This window comes from Sceloporus occidentalis, unplaced genomic scaffold (assembly GCF_023333645.1).
Source record: "Sceloporus occidentalis isolate IW3139 unplaced genomic scaffold, rSceOcc1.0.p SCAF_44, whole genome shotgun sequence".
NCBI classification, from domain to species: Eukaryota; Metazoa; Chordata; class Lepidosauria; order Squamata; family Phrynosomatidae; genus Sceloporus; species Sceloporus occidentalis.
The window spans coordinates 594947-608346 of NW_028317024.1; the positions used below are offsets into that span (position 1 = coordinate 594947).

Consider the following 13400-nt stretch of genomic DNA (forward strand, 5'->3'; position numbering starts at 1 on the left):
CTTAACTGATTTTTTAGTTTTTTGGTAAACAGCAATTTTATTAGATACGAGAATGCAATTAGTAGATTTTAAAACATATCCAGTCAAGTCTGTTTTACAACCATATCTGTCCTAGCAGTGACTTTAACGGGACAATCCAGCCATCATATGCACTTTTGAATTTATGTTGTGTTCCCTCATATGCATATGCTCCTTTCCCCCGCACCCCAACTATTTGCCGTGCAGGAGCGGTGGTCATCCAAACACATCACCTGACATGTCATATACTTACCGCCAGTCAGTGTTGGCTCGCGAGTATTGTGACTTCAATGCCCCTTTTAAGCAGCCAATCAGTGGCATGAATCGTCAAACCACCGAGGAGCTCTGGAGTAATTTATTCAAATTTTTATCTGGTGAAAGGAATTTTTAAAGAACTAATAAAGTATGGTAATATGCATTGTTTAAAGGGCTGCTTTGAAAACTGGAGTGTCCCTTTAAGTGCTTAATATTTTTTGTGGCATACAAGGGCAAATGAGAAAGTTTACTTTTTGATGCGCTATAAGCAAACAGTTAATGTTTACACATAAATGTTGCAGATAATTGAAATAATGTTGCAATGATATCAGCTTTCTAAATTGCTTAAACACAGATAAAATTAGGACTTGTGAAATGAGTGCTGTTTCCATAAGCTAAAGCATCCAACGACCTATGATGTCACTGCCTGGTAGTTTGCATTCTCACATCATGCGCAGTTCAAAGAAAATGAGTGCGGTTGAAGGCACATATCGCTACCTCCTTTGTAAAGAATGTAGGGGGGGGGTGTTCTCTCTCTCCTCAACAACTTCTTGTGCAATCATCGCAAAGTTATTTTCTGGTTGGTCCTACTGTAGCATGAGTCCCGTATAATGCTCACTGAAAGCGCATGCACAATGGCACTAGACCAATAAATTTTGAAGGACAAAATAAATAAATACAGCAAATTCTATGTTTTCTGAACTGTGCACTGCATTTAACCTTTTCTAATAGATTAAGCCATGTTCAGAAAAAGTTGCACACTTCAGCAAAAGTTCATTATGGAGTATAAACTATTACGGAATTATTCCCACTGTCTAATACAGCAATAGAATTATCCTCTAAAAGTGTTAATGCTATAGGATAAGACAGGCCGCTGGCCACAACATACTTTAAGAAATTTCGTTCTTCCATTTTGTCTATACATATGACACATCTGTTATTGGCATCAGCTATTAAGATGTTCCCTTCTTTGTCAAATGTCACTCCAGTTGTGTGAGCTGGTAAAGGGAGAAGCAAGCTTAAGGCAAAGTTATTAATTTGTCTTATGAGCTTCATCTCACAGCTGAACAATTTTATTTGTGTATTGCTGGAATTCGTGCTACTCATTGTCAAGTGTTCAACCACAACAACTGCTCCACTGGATGGACACACAGCGACTTCTCTTGGGTGATCTAAATTAGAATAGACATTTACGATCTTCTTGACTTTACCTCGTTTGAAGTCTGCAGCAACAACAATTAGGTTACCTGTATCTGTATCAGAAACTATTATTTCATTTTGAGGGGTAGTACCCAGCCCCCATGGAAAGCAAAATGGTTGTTTAATGACCAACCTACTTTCCCCTGATTGAGTGAACACTTTAAAGGATCTGTCTCCTGCATCCGTCACAACAATGAATCCATCCAATGTTATCGCCACATCATTCGGATAAACAATTGAATTAGATGAATCAACTTTTGAACCCATTTGACGAATACACTTTCCATTCATGGAAAATATTCCAATCCTTTTCTTCCCATCATGTGCCACTACCAAATAACCTGTTGTCTTGCAAACGGCTATCCCAGTTGGATTGAATAGTACGCCCCAACCCCCAAATGAATATCCAAGGTTAAAACTTGCAGATTTTAGCTTGGTTACTTCATGACTAGTTCCAGACCCACATTCCGATTGTTCAGGAACCACACAACTTACGAGCTCCATTAAGTGAAGGATAGGTAAGCACACACTGGTCTCCAATGTTCTACAAGTTTTGCGACAAAAGGGACACTCCAGTCTTGGACTTCCAGCAGGACAGAGAGACGAAACACATTGTTGACATATAACATGGCCACAGGGAAGATTTTTGGGCCTGTGCCTCTGCTCACAGCTGTACTTCTCAAAGCAGACCTTGCACTCAAGTAGGTTAATTTCGGTTTCATTTAAAAATTCTCTCATGTTCCTTATTTCCTTGGATGCTGCGGATGACATTGCTTATAGCTGTAATCCTTAACAACAACGCAGAAAGCTCATCACGCTGCAACGTGTCACATGACCAGGCAGCGTGAATCTGTAAGCAGTACTATTATAAAATGGATTAACATGACTGGCCCTTTTCTCATGTGTTGTTAAGTAATGCCACCTATTGGATTTACACAGAAATGCAGGTTCATATATCAAACTTTGTTAAGGGAAAATCTTGTTTGTTTGTTTTTTTATATTTGACTTACTATAGTCTTAATGTCATTGTTTATCTGTACCTATTTGCACTGCATCTAGACTATGCAATGGGCCAGGCAGTGGGGCCAGTTGGGGAGATAGAAATGCCCCTTCCAACCAGCCACAATCAAAATATGGTGCAAGGTCCATGTGTTTTCCAGCACAGACCTCTATAGGGTAGCCCCCTCCTACTAGGAGCGCATTGGGATGTGACAACATATTTTGGTCCCCTGGAACGGTAATCAGTGGACATCAGGAGAGCTTCACTATGGAGGCACAGAGCTTAAACTCCCTCCAATAGATCAGAGAAATGTGTATGCATCTTTCATTTACTCCATGATAGCTTTATTTCTAGGTAGTCAGCTAGTAGGGGCTAGTAAATGAAAATATGAATTAGGGGAAGATGGTGGTTCATAAAAAGAGGTTAGTAAGGTCAAAAAGTTAAGAAGGTTTAAATAAATAAGAAAGAAAAGTAGGTTAAAAGTCAAAAAGAGAGAGGGAAAGAGGGTTAACAGGAGAAAATAGATCAATAGCAGGGTGAGTAAAAGTCCAGCAATGGTTTAGGCTGTCATTATTATCTAAACCTTGATATTTATATGCTGTTAAATGTTTAATGCCTTCATCATTTTGAGTGCTTCCCATGCATGATTCATTGAATGGGCCACTATCTTTGAAGCTAGTTGGTATTTATAAGTTAGTAATAATGCCAAAAATTAACTGTGCCGAGCATCCAAGTTTGAAGTTAGGCTAACTTGTGGAATGTTTAGACCGGGCTTCAAAAGGAAGAGCTCGAGATAGTTGAGTTTGAAATAAACTGAACCATTAGGACAGAAGAGCGTTGCTGTCAACAGAAAAAAAGTTAAATATAGACTTGCAAGTTCCTGAGCTGCAACTGAGCTACTTTTGTGCTGCCAGAAAGGTATGTGCAGAAAATGGAAGCAGCAAGGACAGATAGACTGATAGCAGGTGCATCGCAGGTTTTGGTCTCTCAGTTTAAGAAACTGCAGTGTGTAAAGTACATCCTCATCCAGGCCTTGATGGAGAGGGTAGCTCTTGAAAGTCTTAAAGAAAAAAACTTCTGAGAGGTTCAAAAGTTCAGAGAATCAAATTCTATGTGGACATTTGGAACTATAATCATTATTAGAAAGGGAGGAAATGCCATCCACAGTAACAACTTTTAAGTCTTTGAAGAGTAAGGGAAAAAAATGATGCCCATCATCCTGGTGGGCTGACACTAATATCAAAATACTTGATACCTTCTAGCTTGAAGAGATGCCAAAGTATTGTACCTAACGGGTGTTAGGATGTGTTGCAAGGTGGTATGATGGTGACCCTCCTTCCTCATAACTATACCCTTTTATTTTTTTCTCAATAACCTATATAATTTTGTTTTCCTAGGTCTTGATTGAATAGTCACTCAAACACATGAATATATTTTGATCTCTTAATTATCAAATAGTTCATTTTGATTTTAGTGCAGTGTGAGTAAATCTATCTTGAATCTTATATTTAGGTTTGTTAGACCTTTGCTGAGGAGGTAACCAAGTCACCGTATAAAAAAAGCAGCAGTGCAAAAGTTCAAACTCCCAAATGACACTAAGCATAAGACATTTTAATACAACCAAGAAGCTGCTATAGCCTAATGTTTTTGCTTTTTATTTTAAGAATAAATACATTTTTGGGAAAAATAAAGTAATACAAGTACTAAATACTGAAATATCATTGTACAAAACTGGAAAACACAGGTGCTGAGGAAATAAAAAGATATAGGGAGCTTTGTGATTGTAAGAAGAGGAGAAAGTAGATGGTCCAAGGGAAAAGTTTTATTTTAAAACGGTATATTTTCCTAGAGATTTGCTTCACTCAGCAGAGCTTTTAGGAAAGTTTTGAAGTGACTAAAAATATTTTCTCATCAAAAGAATCGAGTCCCCAAGCTCTTTGCTTGTCAGTAAGGGAATCCGTTATCTTCAAACACTTAACATTGCACTGCGAACCTGAAAGGAAGCGACAATGGTGAGTAATGTAGCTCAAAGCATAATAAACCATAATAAAATGACAATGGTATTCCAATTGCTTGTCTATTCTTTTTCTTTGTTTTACATATCAACCACAATATATTTGTTTATTTTCTAAAAGTGTAAGGTCTGTGTTTCTCCCAAATGATAGCTACATAGTGTATGGACCATCAGAAAATTGTTCTACAAGCAACAGCCCAGTAAATTACAAGAAAATAAAGATTAATGTCAGCAGACGGATTCTGTTATTAGATCAATTGGTTACATATGCCAGTTATAATATACACATTCGCATCATTTGACCTATCTACATTATGTTTACAGTCTAAATTATATATATATGTAATTGTTTTCTTTTTAAAGCTTTTCACAACACACCTCCATGAGTAAATACTTACAGTACAGCAAAAGAGCTGTGGTTCTTTTGTGGTAAATCTCTACCAGCTCTACATAAGTGGATAGTACAGTTTTTGCCATGGTGTATGACTTTTGACGTTAAACTGTGATCAGCAACCTTATCCCTCCTGCACAGCTGTGTCTGTTTCTTAGCCTACATATTACATTGATGATCATTAGCACCTGTTTGGTATAATTGTTTAATCATACACTTAGCTATATGCCTACAAAATCCCTGACTTTGTGTAACTGTACCTAGAAGAACTCTTGCTGTGTTGAAGGCAAAGGGTGGTCACATCAAATATTGTTTTGATTTATAATTATATATATATATATATATATATATATATATATATATATATATATATATATATACACAGTATATCAAATTAAACAAACACCAAAATGACTTCACTTACCAAGCAATTTTTCTAATTCTGCATCTGGTATGTAAAATGGTGGCCCTAAAAAGGAACAAATTTAAACTTGAAACAATAACAAACTTTTCCGTCGTTAAGCCAAGCTGGGTAGATCTCAGTTTAAAAAGTGGACTCTAATGCGCATGTCTCAATTGTGTGATAACACCTGACAGATTAACATGTGTACAAATGCTTTTGGGGGTCCAATGCAAGTAAATCTAAGTGTTAAGGCCCAAGCCCTTGGGATATCCCTTCTGTCATGGTGTTCGATGTGTTATTTGTGTTTACTACACAGGCAGTAGAGGTGTTTATCTAGTACACTGGGCTGAGTTAACAGAGCTAGGACATAAAAATGGTTAATAGCTGCTTAAAAACATTATATAAAAAATGCAGCACACAACTGCACACATGCAGTGATTATTCTGATACAGTTCAAACCAACACATGTTCTACTTGCTAGGCACTAGTTTTGTGACTAGTCTAACCAAACTGTTGTAAATAAACATTCAAGTCAAACAAAACTAAGTGAAATAGATCACATTTACTGCCATTATTGCTCACCTGGATGCAACTTGGGGTCATATTCAAATGTATCCAGGAGGTAACGACAATCTTTATCCATTAATGATAGTATCACACTAGCATAGCTGTAACAGAAAAATGAAAATTATGAACAAATACACAACATTTAAATGTACTAATGTTCACTATGGATATCATTAGCACTATCCATGAGCATAGTTTATGACTCGACCCAAATTAAATGTACTAATGTTCACTTTGGTCATCATTAGTTTATGATTCTACCCAAAGATTGAACATTAACATGTTTGTTGCCTAAGCCCTGTGAATTGTTTCCTTTATTTTTTATCTGTTTTACAATCTAGAATATTTAAGGTCTGTCTTTAAAGTTGTAAGGGGTATGGATGTTTGTATGTATGTGTTCATGAATGTCTATGTATAAGTGTATGTGAGCATGTTGTGTGCTAGCATAGATGTGAATGTGTGTGAGCATATATGTGTATGTGTTTGTGTGTGTGATAGTGTATGTGTAAGTAATGTGAGATGGAGTCTGTGTTAGCATGAGTGTTTGTGCAACAGCATGGATGTGTATGTGTTGTGTTTGTGCATGAGTATATAAGTGGTGTGAGAGGGAGCATTTGTATTAGAATGAGTGTGTATGTGTGTGTTACAGAGTATGAGTGTTAGCATATGTAAATTTGTCTTGGCGTGTTTACATAAAGTGTGTGTCAGAGTGTATGTTAGCAAGAGGCAAAAAGGCATAGACAAGTTGTTTTTCAGGCAATGATGGCACAGACCAGCTGTTTGGTGGCAAGGATGGCACAGATAAGATGTTTGGGGACACTGACAAGCTGGAGCAAAGATGGCTGCTTGAGGGGTTAGGATGACACTGAGAGGCTGCTTGGGGCAAAGGTGGCACATATTAATTAGACAGCTAGGAAAGGTAAAAAATGCTGCAGATAATATAACAGAAACTGATGGAGGAGAAAAAAAAACCTGGCAAAAGTGATGACAGGGGTGGAGGTCAACATAAGACATAAAGGGCTAAAGAGGTAGAAGGCATGGAGGAATATAAGACAAAAAACAGCAAAAGAGATGACAGACATGGATAAATAAAATACAGTATTATATTCCTCTATGCCTGCCACCTCTTTCCTCCTTGTGTGTTATATTCCTCCATGCCTGTCATCTCTTTTCTCCTTGTGTGTTATATTCCTCAATGCCTGTCATCTCTTTTCTCCTTGTGTGTTATATTCATCCATGCCTGTCATCTCTTTTCTCCTTGTGTGTTATATTCATCCATGCCTGTCATCTCTTTTCTCCTTGTGTGTTATATTCCTCCATGCCTGTCATCTCTTTTCTCCTTGTGTGTTATATTCCTCCATGCCTGTCATCTCTTTTCCCCTTTTTTGTCTTATATTTCTCCAAGCCTGCCATTTATTTTCCTCCTTTTAGTCTTATATTCCTCCATGCCTGCCATCTTTTTCCCCATGCCTGCCATCCCTTCACACTTTTGTGTCTTATATTCCCCAAGCCTTCCATCTCTTCCCCCTATATGTCTTACATTCCTCGATGCCTGCCATCTCTTTCATGTCATATATTCCTCCATGATTGCCACCTCTTTCCTCCTTTTTTGTCTGCTATCCCTCCAGGCCCTCCATCTCTTCCCGTCTTATATGTCTTATTTTCATCCATGCCTCCCATCTCTTCCCCATTTATGTCTTTTATCCCTCCATGCCTGCCATGTCTTTCCTCCGTTATGTCTTATGCTCCTCCATGGAATATAATTTGTTTGTGCACTTTAACGCTAACTGTAGATAGTACATGTTTTTTTTTTATAATTCAGTTGTAGTACCTTAATCATGTGTGTGTATGAATAATGTGGTGCAATGAATAGTGTTAACATAAAACACGTAAGAAATTGCAACACTCAAATCAAGCAATGGCAGTCAATGAATAAAAGGAGATCACCCACTCTGTTAATCATTGCAAATCATGCACCAAGCACAATGAATTTACTATTTCTATTTGACAACATTTTACAAAGTGTACTTGCCGTTCTCTGTCAGTAGGATTCACAGCTACCATAGCTCCTCGATCCCATATTCCATCAAACCTGCCAATAATTGAGCTGTAAACACAATAAATCCACACCTGTAAATTTAACCATATAATGTAGAACATTATTTACATTTTGTTTTGACTTCTTAAATGAAAAACTTCTCTTTCACAGGTGTTATAAAACTTCACCACAGGCAACATAGTCTTATTACGCTAAGAGGTGCGGTGTTGTTTTTGGGGTCTTGAAACCCCTGGATAGGGTGCTAATCCCACATGCTTTCTTTTCTCATATGACTGTGGCTTCTCCATGAAGAAAGGAGACTCCCCGCCTCTCCCTGCCTTCCTCTCTCTGTCGCAGATTTTGGACACAACAAAATCAGTTGTGTAAGTTATAGAGCTTCTTTTTGAAGAAATAAGGTAGTGGTAGGACCATAACAGTGTATAAACTCTTTAAGGACCAGGCTTATTTAGCAATGTTTCCAAAAACAACTTAAGCAATGTTTACTAAGTTTTTATTAAACTGTGATTCCCCACTATCTCATTTTTCCACATTCCCACAAAAATATATTGGTTGTTGCAGGACAAGTAGGGTCTTCTTTTGAAATAATAATTGTAAATATGATTATGGGAATGTTGGCATGTTCCAAGCAGCTGTAAATGTGATTATCCCAGAGAACGATCACACGGCACCCCTACATATTTTTTGATGTTGCTAAACCCCTTAATATTGAGACATTGCAGCAATACGGGCTGAGCGAAGGAAGCCATCATCAATTGTCACGAAGGCGGTTAAAGTGCAAGATTATCATTTAAGCAAAACAAGGCTTCTCAAACTGATGAGAGTAGAACAGAGCTTGACATTACAGCCATGAGTGTGCCAGACAGCATTCATACTTACTCATTTATTTCAAAGATACTGCAGCAGTACAGTGAGATGTTACCAGAGGTACTCTGCAGAGCAAACACAGTTTAAAGCATTAGAAAAAAACCCAAGGTGCTGGGTTTTCTAGAGAGTCATTAAGCAGCAGAAAGAGGGAGGTGGTTATGCCAGCACAGATAGATCTCTGGTCAGACCTCACCAAGAGTAGCCTCACAGCTCTGGAGAACTCATCTCCAAAAGGATTCTGGAGAGGAGGGCTACTAAAAGTGTGAAATGTTTGCAGGATAACTATCATTAAGAATGGCTAAGAGATCTCAATATGTATAACCTGGAGGAGAGAAGGGAGATATAGAAACACAAAGTACAAGAGGAAAATTAATTTATAAGGAGGAGATATGTAAGAATTGTGGTCATAAACTAGAAGTAGAGGGTCAAAGTTCTTGAGTAATGAAAACAAGTTGTACTTGATTTAGAGTGTTTAACCCCTTAAGGACCATGGGCGGTCCTTAAACCCATTGAAAACAATGCATGTTGAGCCCGTACATGTAGGGGCTTTGTCATTAAGGGGTTAAGATAACATATATAACATCCCAGCAGAAGTGGTATAGGTTAATTTCTGCAGGCCATGGCAAAAGCATATTATATAGAGAGGGTTTTTTAAATATTGTACAGGTCATAGCTTGTATTACTGGATGCTATGGTTTTGGGCCTATGTCATTACATTGCCCTCCAGCTCTGCCCTATCACACTGAAAGAACATGGAGCGCTTCTAAACATTTATAGACTTTTAAGCGTGACATGCATGCGCTTAAAAACAATTTGGAAACATCTGTGAACCATTTGCCATATATGTGATTCTTGTGTCCTCATGGAGCTTAGAGTACGTATTCATATGGCAACATTGAACAAACCTTAAACACTTTAGCTCCGGGAATTGCAGGCACAGCTTCTTCGAGATAAGTAACATTATTTTCTTTAAAGAAATCCTTTAAACCCATTTCACAGACATCAACTCCAACAATGTTATGTCCCATATCAGCTAACCTGCAAAGCACATGAGAGATTACTTGCCAGCTGTCACAGTTAAAAAAGGAATTTTTTTTTTATTATTCACAAATCTGAAAAGGTAAATATGTAAAACAAATAATATTATAAGTATAACGTGGTTTAACATTTAAACAATCAGTACATAAAACACTACCAGTGTACAAAAATACAGCACAATATTTTTTTTCAATTAATTCATCAATTTAGCTCATACAGGTAACTTAAGGCTATTTACCGTATTTGCTCGATTATAAGACGAGGTTTTTTTCAGAGCAAATGCTCTGAAAAATACCCCTCGTCTTCTAATCGGGGTCGTCTTCTAATCAGACCTCAAATAGAGTCTGATTAGGAGACTAAGATCCAGATCCCCCGCACCGCTGCAGGGGACCTGGATCCTCCTGTCTCACCCCCCCCCCCCCCATCATACACACTTACCGGTGCTTCCTGCTGTATTGCCGGGGCAGCGGGTTGACGTCTACGCGATCCGCGTAGACAACGTCCGCTGCAGCCGGAAGGAGGTGTGGCTAGCAGCGGGGGTTGTCTGCGTCCGTCGCGTAGACCTTCCCCGACTGTCAGAGATCTCTGATCTCTGACAGCCGGGGAAAGTATACGCGACGGACGCATACAAACCCCCGCTGCCAACTCCACCTCCTTCCGGCTGCAGCAGAAGGCGACGTCAACCCGCTGCCCCGGCTGGAAGCACCGGTAAGAGAGGGCTGAGAGGGGAGAGAGGGGAGAGAGGAGAGAGGAGAGGAGAGGGGAGGGGAGGGGGGGGAGAGAGTGTGTGTGTGTTAGTTAAATGGGGGCATAGGGCATTTCTGGAGTGGCGTTAAGGGGGCATTTAATAGAGCACTCTGCCTCCTGAAATGCCTTATACCTCCCTATATGCCACTCTGCCCCATAATATGCCTTTTAACCCCCTAAATGCCAGAGTGGCATATAGGGGTATAAGGCATTTCTGGAGGCAGAGTGCTCTATACAATGCCTTTTAACTCCCTTAATGCCACTCTGCCTCCTGAAATGCCTTATACCTCCCTATATGCCACTCTGCCCCATAATATGCATTTTAACCCCCTAAATGCCAGAATGGGATATAGGGGTATAAGGCATTTCTGGAGGCAGAGTGGCATATAGGGGGTCAAAAGGCATACCATGGGGCACAGTGGCATATAGAGGGTTAAAAGGCATATCATGGGCCACAGTGCCATATTGGTGTGGCAAGCCTGGGGGCAGATGTGCGTAACTGGGGGACAGGCTGGAAAATACAAGAAATAAAAACAAAAAAAATATTTTTCTCAATCATAGCTTTTATTAAAAAAAATAGTTTACATGAATTAACATTTACTGGTAAAACTTTTTTCCTTTAGGGTCGTCTTATATTCAGGCTTTTTCTTTTTTCCTAAGTTAATATTCAGATTTGGGGGGTCGTCTTATAATCAGGGTCGTCTTATAATCGAGCAAATACGGTATTTAAAAGGCAGCACATATGAATGCTATAGGACAGTCCTTGGTAACATATAGATTTTATATAGAATTCATCACGTCCCCGTTTTAAATGTAACAATTCTAGCTGATTGTTATTGCAAAAGCCAGGAGTTTCCACTTGTATCAACAGGACCTGTTCAATTCTGCTTTGTCGCATTAGATCAGCAGTTTTCTTTCCCAGCTGTCCAGCAGGTTCAATGCACGTGGATTTACTCAACAAGCAGAAGTGAGCTAAAGGTAAGCCTTAACAACAGCATGATGAGACAGCAGAAAGCACCATTAAATATACCTACCCATACTATATTCTAGGGCTGCCGTTTTGTTTCGCAACAATGAAATGTTTACTATATAATCAATCATCGGCAAGGGTTAAATATTTATGGATGTATTCAATATGTGCACAATATAATTAGTGGAGACACAAAGCTTTGTGAATCTATAGTCTGTAAGGGAAGGTTAATAAATATTTGTTTACCATTTCATATCGACTGCTTTCCCACAAAGAGGGAAAAAGATGGTAATTTGTTTTCTGTTATGCAGCATGGTCTCCAAAAACTCCGCAAGTAATCTAGAAAACAAACGCTCAATATTAGTTCAGATAACGATGGGAAGACACGTGAGGTTGGGTGGACAAGTGGCAGATGACACAGGTTTTAAAATGCATTTGGTGAATCTATAAAGTGAATGTAATGCTACATATACAGTAAGAACCTTTTAGAAGCCATTTTTCTCATAGCTTTTAAAAATAATCGGAACAGATGCAGTATTTTCACACAAAGTGAATGCTTGAAACTTAAAAAAAATGTTACTAGATGGATTTATAGTCTATTAAGCTCATATATATTTAGAGTCATACAATTAATTATACATAGTAATTGCTGAATTAGAATGAAACAGGTCATTTATTAAACAGGTTCTTCAAGGTAACAATCTGTGCAGAATCCCTCCTAGCTATAGCTGAAACTGCGGTTGAAATGCAGAAGGTGGAAAAGTAGTTGCAGAATAAAAGTCTGGGTTTTTTTTACATTTTAAAATGCATATTAGTTATTATACTAAATATGTGTTTAGTAGATAAACTGTTTCATGTAACCGATATGGAACTGTATAGAACAGACTTGCCTTTAGTGTGAGGCAAACTAAGAAAAAACAAATAAAATCTGAACTCACTTATGTACTTTCTCTTCATGAAATCCAATCTCTTTTTTTTCCCATTTCCGTATCCAGTCCTTGTCAGACATAATTTTGGTTTGCTTTGTTCCAGAACTGGTGTTTAGTTGGGACTCAGATGAGCCGTCCATGTCCTGCAAAAGATAAACATATAAAAAAATCTCCACAGTTTGAATCACTATATATTTTTTTTGTCGTTACCGTAACAGGCAAAATGGCAACATTCTATACGTACAGCGTGCAGGGACCGCAATCAAAGCACTGACAGGGAAAGAGAGGAGAGAACTTCGGTCAAGAATAGTGAGGAGAAAACAATAATACGATGCCATCAAGGCCCTGCTTGTTGGGGTTTACAATGTAAAACATTTCCACTGCCATTCCACTCAACAAAGTTTTTAATAGTTGAAATTGCACAGTAAGTAATTTTTTTTTCCAGCCTTAAGTAAATGATCTTTAGAGAACTCATAAATATTCATAAAATGGCAAGTGTTCAGATGGCATACAAGGAATCACAAAATTACAAAACTGCTCTGGGGCACGTCTTCAAGGGAAAGCCCTACGGAAAAAAAACTAGAACGCATACAAAGGGCGAACGTGCGGCTAACATGATATTATGCAAATACTACAACTGTTCTAGTATATGCATCTGAAACGCATTCTAATGCAATATTAGTAATAGGACATTTACTCTGTTTTACGCATGTTAGACTAATGTACTAAATTAATCCGAGTGCAGAACAAATTGATACATTATACACCTACTTACAATAAAAAATGTTCATATACGTATTTTCAAATGGAAAATGCACTAAAATGAACTCAAGCAATAAAACACACTTTCAAAGATTTACAACTTGGATACCTACTGCACTCAACCTGGGGGGAAAGGCATTTCTGTTGGGCTTCATTTTATGTTTTATGCAATTTGACATTTGA

General features: G+C 38.3%; 2 protein-coding genes across 2 annotated transcripts; both read right to left on the reverse strand.

The window, feature by feature from the left end:
• Positions 1–1050: 1050 nt before the first annotated feature.
• Positions 1051–2244, reverse strand: LOC149289561 (E3 ubiquitin-protein ligase NHLRC1-like). Its single transcript, XM_089490390.1, has one exon. The coding sequence runs from the start codon at positions 2242–2244 to the stop codon at positions 1051–1053; it is 1194 nt and encodes a 397-aa protein (XP_089346516.1).
• A 2103-nt stretch (positions 2245–4347) lies between these two features.
• On the reverse strand, positions 4348–12544 carry LOC149289562 (thiopurine S-methyltransferase-like). Its single transcript, XM_089490391.1, has 8 exons — positions 12465–12544; positions 11773–11865; positions 9677–9809; positions 8784–8836; positions 7881–7955; positions 5864–5949; positions 5303–5347; positions 4348–4466 (listed from the first exon to the last, which is right to left on the reverse strand). Exons 1-8 carry the CDS (start codon positions 12533–12535, stop codon positions 4348–4350), a joined length of 675 nt encoding a protein of 224 aa, XP_089346517.1. The 5' UTR covers positions 12536–12544.
• Between the last annotated feature and the right edge of the window lie 856 nt (positions 12545–13400).